The sequence below is a fragment of the Anser anser genome, assembly GCF_964211835.1.
Source record: "Anser anser genome assembly, chromosome: 5".
NCBI lineage: Eukaryota > Metazoa > Chordata > Aves > Anseriformes > Anatidae > Anser > Anser anser.
Genome location: NC_139725.1, coordinates 65,230,774 through 65,253,849, shown reverse-complemented (window position 1 = coordinate 65,253,849; position 23,076 = coordinate 65,230,774). Strand labels below are relative to the sequence as shown.

At 48.7% G+C, this 23,076-nt stretch overlaps 1 protein-coding gene across 2 annotated transcripts in view; it reads right to left on the bottom strand.

Moving 5' to 3' along the window:
- The window catches only part of MDGA2 (MAM domain containing glycosylphosphatidylinositol anchor 2), a 332,288-nt gene that overhangs the window by 231,935 nt on the left and 77,277 nt on the right, over positions 1 to 23,076 (bottom strand). Inside the window, exons 1-2 of one of the 2 annotated variants that reach the window (XM_083839871.1) lie at positions 15,601 to 15,972; positions 1,261 to 1,400 (exon numbers count right to left, since the gene is read on the bottom strand). In XM_083839871.1, coding sequence (XP_083695997.1) covers positions 1,261 to 1,400; positions 15,601 to 15,616 — 156 coding nt within the window. In that variant the 5' untranslated portion in view covers positions 15,617 to 15,972. Of the gene's footprint in view, positions 1 to 1,260; positions 1,401 to 15,600; positions 15,973 to 23,076 lie in introns of those variants that run through there. The other variant, XM_083839870.1, reaches the window with a different exon arrangement.

Here is a 23,076-nt window from a genome sequence, read left to right as displayed (position 1 = left end):
CGAAGGCACTGAAAGCCAAATGTTTCAGAGGGGACTGGAGCAATCCTTTAGCCTGGGCAGATCCCATCCTCCCCACGCCGAGCAGCACCTCGCTCCCTAACCATGACCACCCCCTCAAGGCAAAGGGTTGTGAAGGGAGCGAGGTGCTGGAAAAAAGTTCTGTAAAAAAACTTCTGTTTTGTAAGGAAGTGCTCCCACCCAACTTCCGCAAGCACTTTTACCTCCTTTATTTTTAAATCTTCCCATTAAAATGGAAACAGCTATGGAGCACATGGCAGAGGATCAGCACATCCCTCCTTCCTGGAGCAACACCACTCGTCTCCAGAGGATTCCCCTTCCCCAGCTCCCACCCTGACGAGCGGCACTTCCCTGCTGCTGGGGCTCTATATCCCCGTCCTTTGGGTTGCAACAGAGATGCTTAATTTGCCACTGCACAGGGAAAACCCTTGCAAGGCATTCGAGTGTTCAAAATCTCACACAAAAATGTGCACCATGAAACTTGGTTCTCCCAGCTAATACCAGTGCACCCTCAGCTCTCAGAACAGGGCTCGCTCAGCAGCAGAGCAAAATGAGAAGGCACAGCAGAAAAGGGAGCAGACAGTGGGCTTGGTTCACGGAAAAGACTGAAGGAAAAGACGGAAACAGAAAAGCACAGTAGGGGTGAATTAAGCATTACATTTGCCCAGGGTCCTCACATAAAATAACCCCACAAAGTGCCCACAAGGGCAAAGAGGGGGGCGGTGATGGGGGGACACCAGGCAGCTGTGCCACAGGCTGACCAGACTCTCTAGCTTTGAATTTGATGCTATAAAACAGTGAGGCCTGGGAAAAGGTAGTTGCTTTCTGATTAACCTCCGTTTTCTGCAGGACCACAGTGCCATGGTCCGGACGATGGCCACGATGCAGGTGCACGGCGAGCTCCCCCCAGCTCCAGCCCTTCGCTCTGGTGCACACCATCTATGCTCAGCTGTTCCTGCCCCCGTGTTTGTATTTCCTTTCCTTCCACCAACCTCTACAAATATCAAGCACTCACACACCGGGACCCCACGTTACAACATCAGTTTGCTGGGTTTAACACGTTCCCAGATATTAATTAAAAGAAAAAAGGCCATAACCTTTTTAGCTCTTGATGCTTCTCCTGCAGCCCCCCAACACCCAACCCACAGCCCGGACGAGCCCTGCTCCAGCCTAGCACCGAGCAGCGGGTGAGGCAGCCCGGGCAGGCTGCGGGACAGGCAGGGACCGGCGGCGGGGGCTCACCTGTGGCCGAGGATGGCCCGTGACCAGGCAGGTCAGCTCCAGCGTCTCGCCCTCGCGGATGGTGTAGACCCGCTCCGAGTAGCGCTCCTCCTCGATGTTGCACGCCAGGCCCGAGTGCACGATGCGCACGGTGGGGGGGGCTGCAAGACCCAGAGAGAGAGAAAGCAGGTGAGCACCGCCGGCCCCCGGGGACCTGGCCGGAGCCCAGCACCCTGACCACGAAGCAGAGGCCTGGCCAGGAGCTGCGGGTGGGAGCCCAGCACCCCCACCACGCGGCAGAGGCCTCTGCCTCCCCAGCGCACGTCCGCGCCCGAGGAGGTTGCCAGGGTTTTATTAACAGCCAGCGATCCCCTGGGCGAAGCCTTCACGAGCTCATTTGCAGTTGGGCTATTTTTCTTCAATTTCCAAAAGAGCTCTCCGTTATTGTTCTTTTTATTATATATCTTTCTAAATGTATTATCACGCTCATTATGCAAATGAGATGCCTTAATTAAACCACTAAAGTTAAGCAGGAGAAGCGGTGGGGCTGGTACTGCTTCTTTTCTAAGTCAACCCTGAAATCCAGTGGCTGTCTGAGGGATCAGGGCTTGCAGTTTAAGTTCCTGCAGACCCCTTACTTTAATTTTCTTGTAAACGCAGACCAAACTACAGCAAGGTATGCTGGTTTGCATGTTGTACACATATGAATACAGCAATGCTGTTCCTAACACTCCGTGTACAAATTACAGCTCTGTTTTAGCATTTTTCCCAAGGACGTCTCCTGGTTGTAAGATTATCTTTATTTCTGAAACATGAAACTCCCAATTCTAATATTTTTCAGAGTGTGGATCAATAGAAGAAAGCCGAGATCCCATTGCTGTCCTGCTGCCAAATGAAATAACAAATGCTAAGCAGCAGAAGAGAGAAATTGTGATTCTGCTAAGTTTTGAAGGCCCGGCATTTCACCCTCTCTCCTTGCCCATGTGCTGCTCCTGCTTGGTAAAGGTGGACAAATGCCGGTGCCCTAACCAAACCCTGAAGCCACCCACAGAAAGCCAGAGAGCAGAGCAAGCACCAACCCGGAATAATGATGCCATGAGCCACCGGTGGCAGGGCTTCTCCCCAGCGCCCGCGCACCAGCTGCATGCTCCTGCCGTGAAAACCAACTGTGTGCTTTTACACCCGTGATCCTGGCCCCGTCCAGCCCCTCAGCAGACCGACCACAGACATGTCCCCTCCGCTGTGCCCTTTGCCACCCCCGCCACCAGGCAGTGGGTGCAAACTCTGCACGTGGTCTCTGAACCGCAGCTCCAGCCTCCCTGGGCCACTCTCGGCGCTGCACATGGTGCCCAGCACGCCGCCCTGCTGGCTCTTTGGCATGCAGTCACTCGCCTGACACCCGCGGCAGGCACACACGGGACCCCAGCGGTGCATCGCTCCGGCACCCCACCAAGCCCCCGTTGGCATAATCCCATCTAGGCTTGATGCAAGACAGCGGGTAACTCAAATCTCTGACCCTCGCTCTCCAGAAGCTGAAGAAAATGAGACTCGGGCACAGGATCCTGAGCAGGACAGCATCAGGGCAGCTCCAGAACAGGAAGAAAATTATTTCAGGCCACTATGACTAAGCCTGATACTCCCAGCTACCTCGAGTTGCTCCTGTCCATCTCAGTCTACCATAGTTAGATCGTTTTTTGGTAAGGCTGGCCTAGGCTAACCTCTTCAGCATTTCTGAAAGCTGTCCTCTCTGCAGAGCACAGGCACAGGCAGAAGAGTTTTTGCAGGCAATGAACGGGTGCTTCCCGCACCACGGGTGTGCCCCCAAGTCCAAGGGCACACAGCAACAGCTCCAGAAGGCTGCCAGAGCAGCACAGACCCAGCCTGGGGGGGCTGCTCAGAGCTCACCCAGCACGGGAGCAGAAAGCTTCCCCGTGCTCCTGGTCGCCCACCAGACGTCAGACCCCCCCCCTGCAATGACAGAAGTGTCCTGGGTCAGGAGTCAGTCCCCTGTGTCGTTCTCTGACCTTAAAATACTTCGCTGAGTCTAAATTTGTTTTCCTAGATAGAGCAGCAGCACTGATGCCCAGCGGTTGGCAGTCTTCCCTGTGCCAGGAGAGCTGCTCCCACTCACGTGCCTCGAGCCATTGTAACGGGGGATTGTGCTTCAGAGCCTACTGCAGAGCCGGCACCAGCTGCATCCCGTGCCCTGGGACGTGGAACATCCTCCTCATCCTGCCGCACACAGCCATGGCACAACAGGGCCCTGGTCCACAGCGGGGGCTTTTACAATGTCCCACAACAAAAATCGTAAAATACTGAAACGTGAAAGCAGAGCCATGAGCAGAAAGGTAAAACAAGGTTCAGCACGGATCATGAGACTTGTGATAAAATTAGAAGAGTCAGCAACATTATGCCAACATCCTGCTGCCTTTTAAATTCATATTACATTAATATTACATTTTAATTCATATTATATTCATATTACTTCAAATTACATTTGGAGCGTCCTTTGTTTTAATGTCTGTGCCACTGCTCCATATCCATTAGGATACCCATACCCACCGGGAAGGCAATATAGACCAAAAAAAAATATCCCTTTGGGTCTGACTACGGCAAAAGTATACCTTTCTTTCAGAAGAGATCAAATGAATAAAGGAAAATCAAAAATATTCTTACTTCTTTAAGTTTTAATGTCCTATGGTTCAGAACACACTGAGTCGTTATGAAATGTCACCTTCCTCTATGCCACGGGAATATTCATTACAGCTGCTTCTGAAATATGCCTCCAAGGATTTAATACCAGACGAGACATTAAAGTAATATATACTTGGCATTTATTTTGTTTGTGGCATTTTAGAAGAATTTGTCTTGTGATTATACACAGTAAATATTGCACGGAAGAATCCATCACGCGGCTGTCCTGGCGCTACGTGCGCACGACGCAGAGCTGAGCGGGAGGTGGGAAGGAGAAGCTGAACGACCAAACCAAGAACACCACCGTGCTTTTGCTGCAAATAAGTTGTATGGCACCGAGAGAGTTCTTCTTCCAAATGAAAAACGGTGCCAATCTGACCTTTCTCCATGTCTCATTATATATTGATGTTGGGTAGGTCCCCATTATTGGCTGCTCTTTTCCAGCGATTTCAATTTATTCCCCCTCTCCATCTCTCCCGCACACACTTACACACCCACACAAGCAATTTGGTTTCAACTTGCAACAGGTTCCCCAGACAGTAAAGAGCCAGGAAGAAAAAAAACAAAAGTGTCATAAAATTTCTGTGAAGACAAAATTAGAAACTCCCGAAGTTGAATACATACTCAGGTATCTAGATACATTTAATAAAATTAAAAAAAAAAGGACAAAGCCAGTGCTGTGAGAAATGTTAGCTCAGCCAACTTCCACCTGAAACATGCAGTATAAAATTTATTTTCTGAATAAGCGTTGGAGCAAGTAGAAAAGAGTTCTTCTAACCAAGCAAATAAAAAGTGAGAGCTAGCAAAATGCTCAGAAAGGAGTTGCTTTGTGCCTGGCAGCACGTTTGTGTAGCTGTGGTGCAAACAGGAGACCTCGGATGACTGCAGTGCCCCTGCCCGCCTTTTTGTTCAACGTGCTAGCACCTCTCCCGACCTTAATCACAAAATTTTCAATATATTTCCTGGAGAAGCTCAACTGCTGGAATTTTATGAATAAATGGTCATCACGGCACATATTGGAAAATATTGTTTTAATCTCAGACTTCACCGTCAGGAAACGGGACCGGCCTCCGCAGCGAGGTGAATCCGTGAGACATTTCGGCACTGTCTCGGGGAGCCCCCAAATTGCTGCTTTGCTGGAAGCTGGGGGTGACTGGCAGCCCACCGTTGGTGGCTGAACACTGATCCAGAGGGCTCTTGGTCTGCTTGCCTTCGTTCACTTTACATCATTTGCTTTCCCACCCTTGATGATGCATTTCCCTCCGGGCTCCCTGTCCCACTTTCCTTCCTGGTCTTTCAGCAACAAGCAGAACGCAAAGCCTTTCTCCTCCTCCTTTTTCACATGCTCCCAGCCACCTCCATGTTTTGGCAAGTTTGGATTCATCCTGGATCTACAACGCTGGACATGCACACACCAGACCAAGAGCAACAAAGAAATAGGGACAAAACCCTTGCAGGAGTTTGTCCCTGCACGTCCCCAGCACAAAGCAGGGCGCTGCCAGCTTCAGGTGGCCTCAGGCAGCTCGCTGCCACCAGCAGCACAGCAGAGCACGCTTGCTCGTGGGATGCAACAAATTGTTATGATTCCAAATCATGTTACATAGGAAAGAAATCTTTAAAAGAGACGGAGATCTTAGCCTGTATTCATGTCCGGAGAATTACCATGGCCTTATCCCCACCCAGAGCATACCTAGTGTTCCAGAAACAGATACCAACAGACAGAGACCATATGGTAGACACCATAAGTTTTTAATACTTGCCCACCAGGAGGAACAATAAACAGCACTGTAATGAGTTGTAAGGGGAAAAAAATCTATCTGTTCCTAGAAACAGCATTATGGTTCCCCTAACTCAATAGATACTCTGCTGATAAGCTTTGTAGTGTCAAAATTAGGTCAGTCTGTGACAGTAGTGTTGGGAAGCGGCAGGGTGATTTAATTAGCTCAGAGCCTTCTGATGGTAGTGCTATCAATCAAGAAGGCTTCCCGAACTCTGGAAATGTGGTTTAAGTTGCAGAGATATGGGCAAATATCAAGCAACATGGCAAAAACAGTCCAATCCAGGAGAAAAAAAAAAAAAGTGGGCTTCATCCTTCTCTTGCAAGCCTGATGGGCAAGGACAGATCAGGGCCAGCTCAGCAACAGGACATACATGATAAATGCTACCACGTGCATAAAGTGAGAGTAGGTAGGAAGTATTTCGTACTGATAGACACATCTTTTCAAACTACGGACCTCTCCCTGCTATCGCTTTTCTACTAAGGGTACTGCAGGTGACACGCAGCCATAAAGCTATTAGAAAATACTAAAGAAATGATATTTTAAGCACAATGCGGAGCAGACCAGGAACATCACAACCAATTTCAAATGCCCCTTACCGGAGCAAGGCCCCGCACAGAGCAGCACCAACGCAGGCAGCCTCTAGCGGAAGGCCTCCCGCATTAGGTACCTGGCCTTCATCTCAGCTAGGACCCAAAATGAAGAATGCAGCTGATACCCTGAATATTTATGTAATTAAAGCTAGGTGTCTAACATTTCCCATTTCCCACAAAGAGTACTACACTTCTAAACATAAAAAAAGCTGGTCTGATAATAAACTTATCCGCCAAGTGAATATCACCTAACCTCCAGCTGGAAAAGGACACATCAAGTCCCACGATACCTGTAGTAATACACTCTACATTGATGAGAACCATTGCCACAGGGCAATACATTCATCATGGTAATACCACTGAGATTCCCAGTCATTTTATTTGCAATTAGCAAAATTAAGAGCTGATATGAGTATTGGAAAACTCAATTTTGAGAGTTGCGAACATCTGCAGTTACTTTAAATCTTCTCTTTCTAAAAATAAAAATAAAAAATTATTTCCTCCTTATTATGCTGCAGAACTGCATGAAATTCACTGGGGACTTCACTCTGTTAATTTCTTGTTAATTGGTTTTGCGTGGAAAGGCTCATGATGCAAAGCACCGCTGCAAAACCATGGGCAGGATAACCAAATTACACCTAGGCACAGCCAGGGCTGACAAAACAGCAGCTCATACTGGGGGACTAACGCTGGCCCTGATGCTCTGCAGGACATCCTCCACACGTATATAGTGACCATTTAACGTCCCAGCTCTGGAGCACACCCAGATCTCCAGCAAGTTCTGCACACACGCAGGGATGTGGCTGCATGGATCCTGCCGTAGGACTGGGATAAATATTTTCCTGGAGGGGGTAAAGCAGATTACTCATGATAAATAGACTTTTCTAACAGAAGCATTATGGGTTTCCTCTTTCACATGTATCATTTTTAATTACATTTTAAGTAATCCTGCAAGTTCCACAAATCACGAAGAACTTCTCATTGCTAGGACTGAAGTAAATAATTAAGAGCTGCTGATTAAAGAGCCTGAGTTCTGATATTGCTCAGAGTAGAATTCTCTCGCTGTCGTTTTCCAACAAGGTCTCAACCAAACCTGTTTATGGACGTGGAACTGCTCACCAGCGAGTAACTGTGGCCAGAGACACTTAAATTTGGGACGAACGGTAACGCTGAGGCTCTCCGTGCCTTGCAGCAGCCCCAAATCAGATGGGTTCCAGTCTCACTGGTGCTGCTTCAGCCTTCAGTCAATTGTAGGAGCACAAATATGGAGCATTCTGTACAAAAATCTCTTAATGCAAGCTTTCTGCGAAACTCAGAGAAGGGCATAATTCCTAAAATGTGTAATAGACTAGCTCTGCCCATCCAACAGCTAATTCTTGCCCAGCGCTTACTTGGCCTTAAACGTTTATTCAGGATTTTTGCAGATCGTCCTGGAATATCAGAGAAGAAAACATTTCTCCTGATGCGCACACATCTCCTGCAGTAACTGTTCCTCCTTTTAGCCGAGCCGAGCCACCAGGCAGGCCTCCCCGCAGCACCATCACCGCTGTCGTTGCCGCAGGAGCACAGGGCCACCTATGCGACGGTTACCGCGGGGTCGCAATCATGCGTCTCTGCACAGGCGAAGAATTAAGAATAATTTCCTCCACGCTCTTGCAGGAACTCATCTCCTGCCTGAACTCTCGCTCCCTCTGTCGCCCCTCAAGGGGTCAGCTAATTCAATCCGAGCAGACGGACTGCTCTTCTCCACGGCGCCTGGCTGGAGGCTCCTCTCCCAGAAGTCTGAGGACGACGTCGGCAACTCTGCTTCGGCCAGGCGACACATGGGACGTACTCGTGGCAGCAGCCTCTCTCTCTTGAACTTGGAAATTAAAACTGAGTTGCCTGAGTGCCAGAATTAAGAATGGTACAGGGCTTCCAGATGGGATTTCTGAGGAGTTTCTTTGGGTTGTTTTGTTTTTAAACTGGGTCCTGGCTGCAAATAAAATGTCAGAGACACACTGCCTTCTAACTCTTACTTCTGCTTGACATCCTTACACTGGCAACTAAAGCTCAGCACAACGGCCACTTTTCCTCCGTCACATTCCACTCTTTCTACGTTAAAGCAGTGGCCCCTTGCATTTGTCATCTCTTATTTCCCAGCCTCTTATTCCAGCACGCTCAGAGGAGGACACCACCACCACGTCTTGGTTAGCTCACAACACGCCAGGTGGATTCCATTCTTGCTCACAAAAGTGGCATCTCTCCAAGACCGCACTGATTTGGGGGGAACTGTGAAGGCAAGTGTGGAGGGAAACCTTCCCACACTCTATCCTCCTCCCTGAGTTGCTTCTTGAGCAGTTTGCAACCTACAGATTTCAAGCAGTGGGTTCAACGAATCTTCCAAAATAAGAAGAGAAATGATCTGCAAGTGACGGGCTTAATTGAAGCAACACTTTGTTGTTCCTGGCATCACAAAACAGATGATATTGCCAGACCTGTTTCAACAGTACTATCGTCTAGCAGTAAACATGTCTTACTTATTACTGCATGCTCAGAACAGCCAATATGTTGACTTTACCCAATGTGAATAGTACATACACATGAAAATCAAATGTATTAAAAATCACCTCTTAAAGATGAATCCTGATTACTCGTATTTGTATACTTTGACAAAGCATCTTTCAGAAATGTCTATTTAACCAAGAAAACTCTGTTAGGACGGTTTGAGAGAAACAGCACCACAGAAATGGAGTCAGCCCTAAAGAAACTGCACGTGTATAGCGCTACAGAAAATAACCACGGGTCCCAAAACAACACAGAATCACAGCATCATTTAGGTTGGAAGAGACATTCAAGATCACCGAGTCCAACCTCTGACCTAACACTTACAGGCCCTCCACTAAACCATGTCACTACCATGGCAAAGGCTGCGCTCCAGTTAGGAAACTGGAAATTTCATTAAGCTGAGGTTGTGATAATTACTGCACTTACAGACAGGAGGGGATCAAGAGCAGAGGCTGGAGCTCCAGGCAGGCACCAGACCTTGCCAAGGACCAAGAATGATCAAAGGAGGTCAACTCTGGACCTTCTTCCCCTTGTCCACATTCCTTCTCCTACCCTGCTGTTATCAGCCCAAGCTCCATTTGCTGCTGGTACAGCAGAGAATTAGCCTGCCTCCACCTCCCACCTTCTCTGCGGCCAGAGCAGTGAGGGAAGGAAGATCCGTGCCCTCTGGGGCACAGAGGTGCCACAGAGGTGCCGGGACCTATTAATCGCTCAGTGCCACGCACACACAATGTGCTGCTCAAAGCCGCGTCAAGGTCCGTAGCGCAGACCATCTGTAACAGGCCATTTGCTGATGAACCAATGGAGCACAACCAAGCAGAACGAGACTGGGGCTCGCATCCAGTAAGAACATTAAAACGCCTTTCCCCAGGTCTGTACTTTGACTTAACGCTAAGACTTGGCACACCAAAACTTGCTGGCTCCTCCGCAGGCCTGTACGTACCTCCAGGAGCAGGTCCTCAGAGCACAGGTGGACGAGCTCCAAGCCCCGGGTTCCCTGGAGCCAGCTAAGGCTGGAGCTCATCCCGTCCTGGCTGGCCACCAGCAAACAGCTTGGCAGCACCGGCACTTGGCAGAGCGATGCCCAGCCACCACGCGGCCAGCCAGGGCACCTCACCGACAGGACTGCAGCTGGCCTCCTCCACCTGCGGGTGGGCGGTGGGAGAAGGACGGAAAGATTTCAATGGCACGGAGCACGGCTTAACCTCAAAGACACGGGATGGGGATTGTGTGGGAGCTGCTGGGTGCCTCAGCCACCAGCTGTGGGGGAAGGGACGGCCCGGGAGGACTGGCTGAGGGAGGCATCAGTCCGTCTGGGCCCAGCAGAATGCACACAGCCTGCCTTGGGATGGGGCACCCACAGCTCCTCGGGGCAGCCTGGGCCTCACCGCCCTCAAAGGGAAGAATTTCCTCCTTACATCTAATGTAAATCTCACCTCTTTTAATTCAAAACCATTGCTCCATGTCCTATCACTACGCTCCCTGACAAACATGGTCCCTTGCTCCTCTAAAAGCCATGCACGATGCTTGATCAGTCAACCTAGGCAAAAGGAATAAAAATACTTCTGTGGATGCCCCAAACCAGGGGGATGTGCTGCGGGTGCTACCAACCCCACGCGACTGCCAAGAGCAGGGATCACGTTTCCCCAAAGGGAGCCTGTCCTGGCTTGGCTCAGCCCTGCCGTCAGGATGAACATTTCCCTAAATGCAACGTGGGCCTCAGGAAGGGCTTCGCTGACTGAAGAAAGACAGTTGAAAGAGGAATTTGAAAACGCACAACCTTAACATGAATGCAAACAAAAAAATGCCACTCTATAGCGCTAAGCAAGAATAAACAGCTTTTAAACAACAATTTGCATTTCTTGTGAGATAGCACAAATCTGTCCCAGCGAGCAGCAACTACCAAGAAAACAAATCTCCTTTCAGGAGGATAAATATGACTTCTTGAATTAAAATGGTGTTTCCTGTACTTCAATGTCTCACACCTAGTTTTCACATCTTTGTTTTGAAACACTGGGTGTAGGAGTAACAGCTGAATGACGGGAATATGTTCCATTATATAAAGCAAGAAACCTATTACGCCAGGTTTTGTATATTCTAGGCACTATTACAACTTGTGTCATTCCTTTTAGCTTCAGTAAGGAAAGAGTAATGCAGTTTAAAAAAAATACAGCTGGCATAAGAGCCCAGAAAGTGACTCATTTTTCTATCACCTCCTGTACTCCAGGAGCTCCCCGGTGCCCGAGCGCAGCAAGCCCAGGAGCTCGCGGTGCTACCTGACCATCAGCAACCCCCCACCAAAGGTACCAGCTCCCCAAAATGGCCTGGAGGGGACGTCACAAGTGGTAGTTTCTGCTGGTGGGATGTCTGGAAATGTTTCTGGTTGAGAACTTCTCATTGGGCAGAAAGCGCCCATCTCTACTTGCTCAAGGAATACTTCAACGCCAGCAAAAAGACAGCAGAGCTCTGTGCACGCTTGTTTCGCGCGTGCAAGCGAGTGGGAACTGGGAAGAAGGGCCGGACAGGCTGTGGAAATGCCCCCCTCAGGGGCTGAAGCCTTGGCCAGGCCATGCCATTGCTGCTCTCAACTAGCATTGCCAACGGTCCCACTTCAGGCAGGAGCCTGTACCGTAAATCCCCAAGCCCATTCCAAGCAGCACGTCCATGACTGCGCCTCTCCTCCACATCCCGAGCTGTACCACTGATAGAGTTTAAGTGGGTTGTTTTAGCCTTCACCCTTAAAGGTAAGCATAAAGGAAGTTGAGTTTCTCTCACTAGCATAACATACTAAGCAAAACCATGTATTTTTATAACTATAATGATTTTCAGGAAATCTGCATACGCAGAGCTTAGCAGCCCCTGCCTCGGTCTATAGGGCACCTGCGTGCTTTGTTGTGAGGCTCTGTTTGCTCTGAACTGATCCATGCCCATCGCGCTGCGGAGCTGCACGAGCTGGGTGCCAGATTGCCTACCCAGGAGCAGGCTGAGCTCAAGGGACTAGAAGCAGCAGCACAGACTTTTCCTGGAGGGAACAAAGCACAGCCTCATTCCTGACCAACCTACTCTTTCAGCTTCCCTGAGAGAGGGGACAGAGTTTCCCCTGGGCAAAGCAAGGAAACCTGACAGCAGGAGCAGGATTAAAATGCTTCTGGGGGACACAAAATGGGAGCAGGTGGGAGAAAACAACGTGCCTGTGGAGAGGAGAAATCCAGCAGGTGAGCCATGTGCTGCAGTTCTCATCTGCTGAACAAGCTCCAAAGAGTGTTTAAAATTAGTGACAGCTCTGAGAAGGGAGCGCAGATGGGCACGTCGCCGTGCCTTTCCATGCGCGCCTTGTACTGGCCCTTGGTGTAATTTTGTCACCGAGAGCTCACACAGCCCCCACCTTCTGCACTCCAGCGATGGTATTGGGGTTTCCTTGGAAGACAAGCACAGAAGGGGGGAAAAGCACATTTAACATAGGGCAGCTCTCCAGAGGGCTGGCACCTGCCTGGGGACACCGAGTCAGCCAGGCACTGCTCCCTCGGGCCAAGGACCCACCACCACCACCCACTTCAGGTGCCAACACGTTGGCCCAACTCCCACAGGTCACCCACTCAGTACCAACCCCACGCAGCGTTTAACACGTCGGTAACAGCCGCTTCAATCCCTCCAGGGTGGACAAGGCGATTTCCCTTAAGCACGCCCACTCCCTTGGGGTCCCCGCATGGCGAGCGGCACTGGGGCCCCGCCAGCCCTGAGCCTCGTCTTCCCGGGGAGAAAATCTGGAGCCCCAAGCTGTGACTGCTCGGGGAGCCTTTCCAGGCAGCCCAGGGAAAACCCTGTCTCCTCGCAGCATAGAGCAGCGCGGTTCCAAATTTCAGCCCAAGCGTGCCACCAGCCCAGGCAAGCGGCAGCAAGAGAGCACCTGCTCTCCTTCCTTCCCTTTGGCTGCGCAGGCACAAAGGCAAGATGCAGAGAAGTGCTTGAAATAGAGGGGCCGAGTTCCCCAGATGCTGTTTGACACTTGTCACTTTCTGTCTCAGCTGACAGTGGCTCAGGACTGTTGGACCCACCACGAGCCTGCATGGAGGAGCTACAAGGAATTAAGGAGCAGATATTTACAACAGCCCGGTTTGCAGCGGCTTGTCCCCCAAGGCCAAGCTCTGACTGAAGCTCTCCTGGTACTGCAGGATTCCCAACATCTCTGTCCATCAGTCCCTACTTCCTCGGCCTTGTGGTTCCTTGGTGTCTGCTGCTCTCCCGGCAGAAGCCCGGTCAGGGCACTCCTCCCAGCCCAGCCACCCCTTGCACAAGACGCAGCAGCTCAGCAGTGCCTGAGGCTGATGCTGCTCCATCAAACGTGCTTCAGACTGGCCCAGGACTTCACATTCTAACTGGGACTCGAATTCAAAGACAGACCCGCAGAAAAAGAAATCACCTCGCCGAAGGTATCCTTTCCTCAGGAAGCCCAACTGATAGCTCACTACTAACGTGCCACTGAACGTGCAGCTTGTTCCCAGAGTTAAGTCAGCGCTTAGGTGTCAGCCTTTCTGATTTATTTCAATAAAAGTCAATGAATGATCAACAAATCAATAAAAATTAACGAAGAAAATTATTAAACTCCCACCTTGGTGCTCATGCAACATTAGGTTGTGTATTATTGTTTATATGATTTACCGGTCCCTTTTCGGTGGCTGATGACATCTCCGATTTTATTAACAGAGTGCAATTAGCCATTAAGTTTCATTATGGAACCGCTCCTTTCATGCAAAATTTGCGTAAGCCTGTTAAAGCATTTAGAGTGGGAAATGTATCTCATTTCTCCCAGCCAAAATTAATCACCGGTGCCGAGCTGCTCAGACTGTTACACAACCCTCCCGGTAGCAGCAGCAGCGCATTCCTGCAGCGCCGCATCCACTGCCTCCATCTCGCAGCGACTTGCAGGGGGCCAACGCTCAGCTCGGAGGAGCCCCCAGCCACTCTGCTGCGTGGGCATGTGCAGATGAATGCAAGCAAAACGTTATCGGGCAGAAGAGCTCGGCTCTACTTCAGTCACCACAGGCTCAGCCCAGTGAAACTACAGCATCGGGGCTCAGGCTATAGGAATAAAAGCAGGGAGATAAGGGAAAGACGAGGGTATTCCTTGCAGCTTCTGTATTGTCAGTAATACCCCCTGCCACATTGGGTACGTGGCTTTCCTGTATGTTACATACCTAAATGCCCAATTTTTTTGAGCGTTTCTCAATTTTTTAAACCTTTTGTCTCTCGATTTTAAACCTCTCAATTTTTTAAACCTTTAAGTCTACGGCCTGTAATGACCTGTAATGCAGCCACCATCGCACAGCTCGGACTGCTCGACTCTTTCAGACTCACTGTCACTAAAGGTCTTGGCCCAAGAGCAGTTTAGACTATTTGCAAAAGACTATTTGAAGAAATAATTCATAAAAATTACTAGAAAGTTACTCATGAACTCTTATGTGCCAAAACATCACGACAAACTCAAACACCTCCTCTGCAGTAAGATTGAAATTTATGCTTTTACCCATTCCTGCACCTTAAAAGAACAAAACCAAAAAGTTTAAAAACTCCTTTTACAGCTGAGCTCTGCTGAGCAGCATGCAGCAACGCCCCCGTCCTTTATGAACAGAGGGAAGCCAGCATCAGCCCTCACTACAGACTGCGTCTGCAAATCCTGCGAGCAGTCCCCTCCCCAGCTTCGGTTCAGCTCATATGGAAAAAGGACATTTTCCATTTCTTTCATGAGGTTGTCTACTTGTAGCACCAGATGTCCGATAGATGCAGCCCAAGCAGAGTGACAGATCCTATAAAGGGTGAAGCTGAGTAACTTCTCCATGCCTCCCGGGTGTGGGTTTCTTAAGAAGAAAAAAAAAATATCTGCTGCATATGTTCAGTCACTGCGCAGTTGTGTTTGTTCTGCTTTAAAATCTTTGCAGTCGCTCTGATGACAAGTTTAGATGCGGAAAGCAAAAAAAAAAAAGAAACTGAGACGCAGGATTTAGGGTTTCTGAGGACAGGATTCACATCTGAGCTGGTGAGGAACAAAGGTCAGTAAGTGACAGCCAGGAGCTGTGCGCCTAACGGGGAGCAGAGTGGACGGACGCAGGAGGCAGGGGTGCTCTCCTCTCGTCCTGCCTGGCTGCCCGCGGAGCCCAGCAGCGCAAGGTCACCTCCTCTGGTCACCCAGCCCGGTCATACACAACTTCAGACCCCTCGTTCCTCCTCCTGAGTGCAAACCATTCAGCATCACTGAAGGAAAAATAAATATATATATATATATGAATGTCAGAAAAACAAATATATATGTATATATGAATGTCAGAAAAACAAAAAGCTTTCTAAACTTTCCTTCCTTCATCAAAATAAAAGTTTTGAATTCACTTGGAAATCCAAAACACCGGGATTAACCTTACACTTTGTCAGCTTACTGATTTTTTCCCCCTTAAGGAATTCCATCAAAATGTTTCTTACGTTTTAACTAGAACTTAAAACATTTGCAGCAAATGAGTTACGGGTAAGCAGCATCACCTTGCCAGGGTTTTTGTGTGGACAGAGACCTGGAGCTAACAGCGAGGGAGCGAATCCCTCTGAGGACACCAGCACCGCAACAACCGCAGGGAAAACCTGAAGGCTTTTCCAGATCTTCAGCCCAGTCCCTTCTCTTGCTGTCTAAATACGGATGGCATCCTTTTATATTACACTATTAATGTGGATCTTATCACCACAAAATCATTTCCAGAGTCACGTACCAATTGGTATCTCCATGCGAAACTTCCCAGTGGAATCGGGTTCTGGTGACAGGCATGGTAGTTTCCATCACATCTCTCTCCTTACATCTATCACAAAGTATTTTCTTGTGAACAAGGCCTTGGTTAAAAGAGTTTACTAGTTCTTTTTGCATATTTCCCCAGGCAAAGCAATAAATTCTGGTTGCAGAAGCGACTTCAATGCACAGGCGGTGGAAAAACTTCACAGAAGAAGCATGAAGCTGCAGCAGATGAGTTCTGGAGGGCCCTGCTTTGGGGACGGCATCCTCAGCTGGAGGAACTCAGCAGCACCGAAGCAACTTGGCTGGGAGTGCTTTGATTTACAGCAGCTGACAATCTTGCCCTTAGACTGTGGCTGTGATCTCAGAAAACAAAATGCTTGAGAAATACAAGATGAAAATGGAAAAAAGTATAAGCAGATTTCTTCAAAACTATTAGATTATTGGCTCTTTAAATGCACTCCTAATTAGTGTATCATAAGCTGTCCTTAATACATTTCTCAGCACAGCGAACTGTCAGATTATATGGACTCCTGAAATCTGAAATTAATTGGAAGAGCTAAAGATAGCGCTCAGTAATGAAAATATCCACATATGCTTTAAAATGTTTGTAATAAAAAATAATGATCGCATACATTCTTCTTCGAACTTAAAAAAAACGAATATGGCAGCCTAATATCCTCCTCATTATCTAGGTCCTCATAAGTCATGAAACCATTTCATAGCTTTATATCTTAAATTATAGCCGATTTCCTGAGCGTCTGTCTGATGTTAAGAACAAGATCCAAAGGGCTGCACATCTCACCGCACACACGCGAGCACCCGATCTACACAGAGGCAGACGCAAAGCAAGGTTTAAAACGTCGCTCGAGGAACATCGAAGGCTTTGATCAAGTGATGTTAAACCGTGGTGTGAAATAATGCATCAAAGGGCGCTGCTGCCCCGCTGGGGGAGCCGCCAGCTGGCGGCACACGGGGACGTCCTGGCGGGTCACGCCTTGCACGGAGCTGCAGAGGGAGCAAAAAATAAGGGGGGCTGTGGGGTTTGCTTCCCTTCGGAGCAACGCCAAGGGTCTGTCCGAGGATGAAAGGCTTGGGTAAGGAGCAGGGGAACCCTGCTTAATGAAACCAGGGATTTCCATACCCCAACTCCTCTCTGGGAGCCAAGAGCTTAAGAACCTAAATATGCCATGAGGTTTAGCTGCATTAGTACCAAGCCTAGAAAGAAACCCCATGGCAAAGGCAGCCAGCCTCCATCACTTTCCTGGCATGCTTTCTGCAGCGGGGAGAGGCTGACACCCTTCAGACAGCGCGGCTCAGGGGGACAGAGAGGGCCAGGCAGGGCTGGAGACCCCCGCCGTGACACGGGTCCTGTGGATGCCTCCAGAACACACGTGCTCCAACCACAGAGTAAGAAAACCACATCCAAACGAGATCCACAGAAACCATAATCCATTCTTGTTCCTTCATCTCCTCACTGCTATTGCTTCATGCGTCACCACCGGCGACTACTTGAGTTCCTCATCAAACTGAGGAAACCTTAGGAGACTGAATACACGTATATCCCCCCACACTGTGCATATACTAAGGTGAAACTACTCCTCCTTGCACTGGATGTCCCCACTCAAGACCCACGCAAACCCAGAGAAACAAAACGAGATCCTTGCCCCCGTTCTTCTGGGAGACCTCGGCACAAGCAGACCTCCAGGCTGAAACACTCGGCAGCTGGTCCTCCACGAGCTGAACCCCGAACGGGACCAGGAGCTCGCAGGAGAGGCCGAGGGAGCGGGCTGTCCCAGGTGGGCTCACAGCACCCGGGCCGAGGGCCATGCACGTCCCTACGGGTGCACCCACAGGGCCGGGCCGAGGGCAGCACACGAGCACGAGCTGCCTTCGCGCCGATCCCACCCCAACCCAGCTCGGAAGTTGCTTATGTAAGTAGGGAAGATCAAAGAGTTCTGCTGACAAAGAGGAAAAAAAGAAGAAAAAAAAAGGAAAGCCTTTTTGGTTTAATTTAAATGAAACTCGAGCTGAAAAGATTCAGCTCTAGCAAATTTTTGTTTAGCAGAATTTTCTGCCCACATTAACAGCAAAAAAATTAAGTCAAAGTTGTTTTGTTCGGTTGTTTGTTTTTTTTTTAATAAACGTCTCCTTACCATTTTATTTGCACACAGAGCAGGGACGAAGCAATAGTTTAAAATTACTGTAAGGGTCAGACAATACTACGTACTCTATTTTAAATTACTGACTAATAGAGGACTTGCTCTTTCATGATTTACAATGGAAATAAACACCAATGAAGTAAAACTGGCATAAACAGGCAGGAAATACAGCCTTGTACGTGCAGTATAAGCATCAGGACAAAGTCCCCGTTCACCTGCACCACGAGTACATTCCCATCGGATTTCAGTGAGGTCTCAGCTTAAGGCAACAGGATACTCGGCCTGCTCCACCTGCAAGCCCCCCTTTGGGTCCTCAGCCTGTTTGCAGTTGCAGACCACGCCACAAACTAATGGTTTTGCTGGTATTCAGATGAGACCTGACTAGAGCAGGAGGTGGTTGTTCTTCTAAAGCACATTGCAGGGTCCCCCCCGAGACATCCCCCTGGCAGCTGGCCCCGGCAGGAAGAGGCCGCAGCGCGCTCCTGCCCCGCATCACCACCGGTGCTCAGCTGGGAGCCGCTCGCGTGTTGTGGCTTAAGGGAGCGGGGGAAGAAGCATCTCAAAGCTGTCCAAAGCAAGATGGAAAAGTGACTGCATCCAGTCCACAGCTTCTGGCTCACAGGTTTTATGAACCTTCTATAAAATGAAAATAAAGGCTTTGGAAAATGCTCCATATTCCAGCGAGACCATTAATCAGGTAAGGAAGGGATGGGAAGAGGCATCGACTTTTGAGCTGTACCAAGCACCTACGCGGCTACAACTACACTTCGGTAGTTTATCTGAACTCAACTCTGAATCAATTAAGCTAAACTAAATGAAATTGTTCTTAAACTAAAAATAAAAATTAAAAAAAAAAATTGTCCAGACTGACATCTGCTGCAAACCAGCAACTCAGATTCTAAAAAGCAGCTCAGATTCTGGAAGATGTATTTGTGATGCAGAAGCTTCCTACATCACATAACAGTGTTATATAAGAGATTCCCAAGCTCAAATTCGCAGTGCCTGGGAAGCTCAGACCATGAAACCACCCAGAACCGAGGGGCTGACGGAGGTGGCTCTGCAGGCTCCGCTCTCCCACAGGACCTGCAACACCCAAAGCCTGTGGTGAACAGACCCAGTTCTGTTCCAGGCAGGCTGAAAGGCAGAACCGAGGTGACACAACGCCTCCAAACTGGCCAGAGCAGCTGGAAACTCAGCCATCAAGCCGCCGGTTGTTTAACTGCAGCTTCTGCACGCCAGCTGAAGACAACCTGCGTTGGTTCCTGCCGGCAGCCGCCTCTCCGAAGGAATACCCTTTCCGTGGACTTTCACCTGGGGCAACTTGTCCAGGGCTTTCTATATTAAAAGGCAGTATTGATTTTCCCAGCAACGCTGAACAATTTAATATGATGAACAAATGTGATCTCAACATGTGTTTGCCCGTGTTTCTCCCCAGAAGGAAAACCCGCCTGACATTTGCAATAAAGATGCCATTCAAAAAGGCTCTCAGAAAAGCAATCCTCCTCTATCGAACTGTTAACGCCAGTCCTCGGGCACCCCGGGCTGGCAGGGACGTTACCCCAGCACAGTACAGAAATGACATCCCGCAGCAGGACAGCCTTGCTGGTAGCGTGGGCAGGAAGAGACAAGGCCCATCCCAAGGAGCGTGCCAGCAGCAGCAGGACAGGCTCTCCCCAAAACCACTCTGCCTGTCCACATGCCTTCCCCCAGACAGACAGTGGGGGACCTCAGGAAAGGCTCAGCAGGGAGAGAACTCGGTCTTTCCATCTTTCTAGTGGCTACAGGATCAAAGCTTCACAAAGGGAAGAGCCCCATCTCCGTGGGTTTCTCATGAGTTTTATTTTTCCAAGCGTTACAACGCGCTGCAGAGCTGCATCCTGCTCTGCTGGGAAAGTGCCTCCTGACTCCCACCCAGGCAAGACAGATTTCCATGGCACAGCTCAGTTCTCGGGCTGCACAAACGTGCGAATGTGGTGCCAACCTGTCCTTATGCTGTGATCTGCTCCCACTCCTGCCTTTCTTCGTTTCAGTTCCCTTGGTGCAGGGAGGCCAATTAACATCACGTGACATACAGCACGAGCATAGATCCCTTCAGGACCGGAGTCATAAATATTAGGTGTTAATACAGAAAAACCTTGAGATGCTCAGATACAGTATTTCTGTTTGTACTTATTGACAGCAGGAATTTCATTCTTTCTGTTAAAATACCAGATTACCTGAGTCCTTTCTCTTTCTTACAACGTTTCCCTGATGCCCCACATCCTTCCATCCCTCACCCTGCAATGCCGCTACACGGAGCCTGCTCTCCGGCTGACCCTGCTCTCCAATGCCTCCACTCCTTACCTTGCAGAAGCCATCCAGCAATATGCTAGCGTGCTTCTGAGCAGTATTTCAGCCAGCATAGCCAATATTTACCTTTGTGTGTTCAGGGTTTCTCTTCTGACAACCTTGATACTACCAGATCCGTTTATGAACCAATTCTGCGTACCTGGAAGCTGTTTGTGCCCCATCTTCCCCATCAGACATCTAAATGCTCAAAGTCACTGCTGAAATCTACTCAACTTATCCTCAGAAACAGAGCTTCAAAAACCTGAATGGTACAGGCGCCAGCACCAAATCCATATTTTATAAGATGACGCATAAGGATGTACATCTTTGCATAGGCAAGCCCAGTCTAGAAGGATTTCTGCCCAGATACTTCGATATGAGCTGCAGCCAGATGGCACAAAATCCCTTTGGGCTGCATAATGCTAGACCATTACTGCCTTTGAGGATGAGTTAAGCAAATTTACAGGAGTACAACTTTCTGCGTCCAACAGAGAACTTCCATCTGGCTGTTACCCACGATCTCCACCAGCTCTGGCTACAAAGCTGGTGGCAGAATTTCCCACGTCTCAGCTCTGCAAGCCAGAGCACTCTCCCCTCTGAGAATCACAAGGCACGTGCCTTAGCAGAAGAGCTCGCTTGTGCAAGGGGCTCCTCCATGTGCAGCTCCATGGGGTCCTGCAAAGCCCTGGTGGGACCACGAGGGCCAAGCAGCTGGGCCCCGTACCCCATGGCAAGAACAGCACTGCCCTCCAGCTCCGCTCTGTGCTACGGGGGCTTCCACCCAGCAGCTCAGCCCTCCCTTCCTCCTTTCACTCGCATCAATATTTGAGCGTTTGCCTGTCTTCAAATGACTGTGGCCCACAAAATATTTACTAGAATAGCACAAAACAGAATCCCCAGTGTCACTTGTTTATTCCACATCACTTTGAACTTGAGAAAGGGAAGCCAGAAAACATGGTTTGATATCAGAATAATGTTAAAATAAAGCAGACATACGTATTGATAAATATTTAAATCCTTTACAAAGTTTTAAAAAGCCTTGAACTAGATTGCCTGCTCTTCACTCACGTTACATGGAGTGGGAACCTCACACCCTATGTAGCAATGCTCATTGCCTGATGCTGCAAAGAGGATAACTGTTAGTCACTGGTAACGCTGCAGTTTTTTAGGAATATGAAACCTACAATTGCTTTGCATGCTCATTGATGATGATCATCTGTGGGTGCTTAAACAAGAGACACACTGGGCAGGACTGAGCTTTGACCAGATTTAGCATAGCAGGTCAAAAGATCCCATAAACCTGGCCACAAACAGAAGGAAAAGAAAATTCTGAGTAAGTGAATGAAAATTCACAACAGTTCAATTCAGGCAGGATAGAGGAGCAGACCATGGGTGCAAGCTGCAAATGTGAATGACTGAAATCATCTGCTTCAAACGCTGAATGCCCTGCATGCTCAAGGAGAAATGAATTACCAAAATTAATCTGCAAATAATTTCAAATAAACAAACTTGTGATGACCGAAAGCTGTTTACACACAATTAGCAATCAGAAAAAGAAGAGCAAGCAGAACAGCTCTCATTAACTTCAATAGGCTCTAGACCAGGCCTTGTGAATGAGCTGGTTATTACAAAGTTAACTGCAAGAGTTATTCACCCAGCGCTGTTTACGCTTTCAGACAACACGCTGATAACCCTCTCTCAGGGATCATTAGGAGGGTGGGAGGTAAACCAGGACCTCACAGAGCTCCCAGCAGCTTCGGCAGCCCCACTGCTTGCAGCACCACGGAGCAGGCTGCTGCTCGGCGCTACACATCGCTGCCTTCCCTCCGAGCACTTCTCGAACCACGCTCGTACCGGCTGCGCCAGGGAGGTGCCACCAGGCACAGCTCCGGAGAAACCAGGGCTTGTATCGTGTCTGCTGTGAATTTCACCCAGAGTCACAGGGTAATTCAATGAAGAAAAGCAATCAGCTTCGTACGAAAGAGTGCAGGAACAATGAATGGAGCCTTTAGTCTTTTCTGTTAAAGCTGTCACAAATAAAGCGTGCTCCATAGTCAGATCACCTGCCATCGAGACAGAATGTGACATCTGTGAATGAGAGCTCAGTTGGAATTTATTAGACAATAACAGCTGAAATGAGGCTGACGAATACAAATCTAACGGTGCTTTTTTTCTTCCTCTTAATTTGTTTTGTCAGAAGACAACCACAAGGAGAAAATGGAGGCAGCACAGCTTTCAACCACCCTTGCTCTTGCCCCTACAGTTACTCACTGGTGGGGACCCGCGTGCAGAAATCATACTTTGCTGACCCGTGAGGTGCCATCCTTCCTTCAAGCCAGCTCTGAGGGAAGCCAACCAACATTTACTCTGTCAGAGGAACACCTTCCCCCCACCACAAAGGTAAGTGTTGGGATTATTAAAAAAAAAGTTAAGAAAAGTTAAGAAATCAAAAGCTACAGATCGAATATTCACCTAAAATAAGGAAATTTCTCTTTAAGCAAATAAGAATATTGACTTAGTAATATTAAAGCTTTTTTTTTTTTCCCCCCTGGCAAAACCAGTAACTTTCTTTTCATGAAAGAACAGAATTAGAGTAAGGTCATGTTATTAAAATTTAGTTGAATAACATTAATTCCTCATATTGATATATGTGCTGTAGAAAGTGGCATGGGGTGGGAACGATGCCATCAAACTGTGAAGAATTGCTGATGTATCTCCGTATTTTCTTTGAGGCAATCAAGTTTGACAACGACCACACAAGGTGCTACATACTTTGAAACACCACATGGTTACTGGATTCCCCACCACCGCCAAGGGGGATGGATTTACTTTATGATATTCAGACCACCGTCCCCGGTCAGTGGCACTGTTCCCTGCCAGTTTCCGCAACTTCTCTGAAACATGTTTCACTTTGGCTCAGTTCACTTTGGTGTTTCGTTTCAATAATCCCAAAGCTAACCCAACTGTCA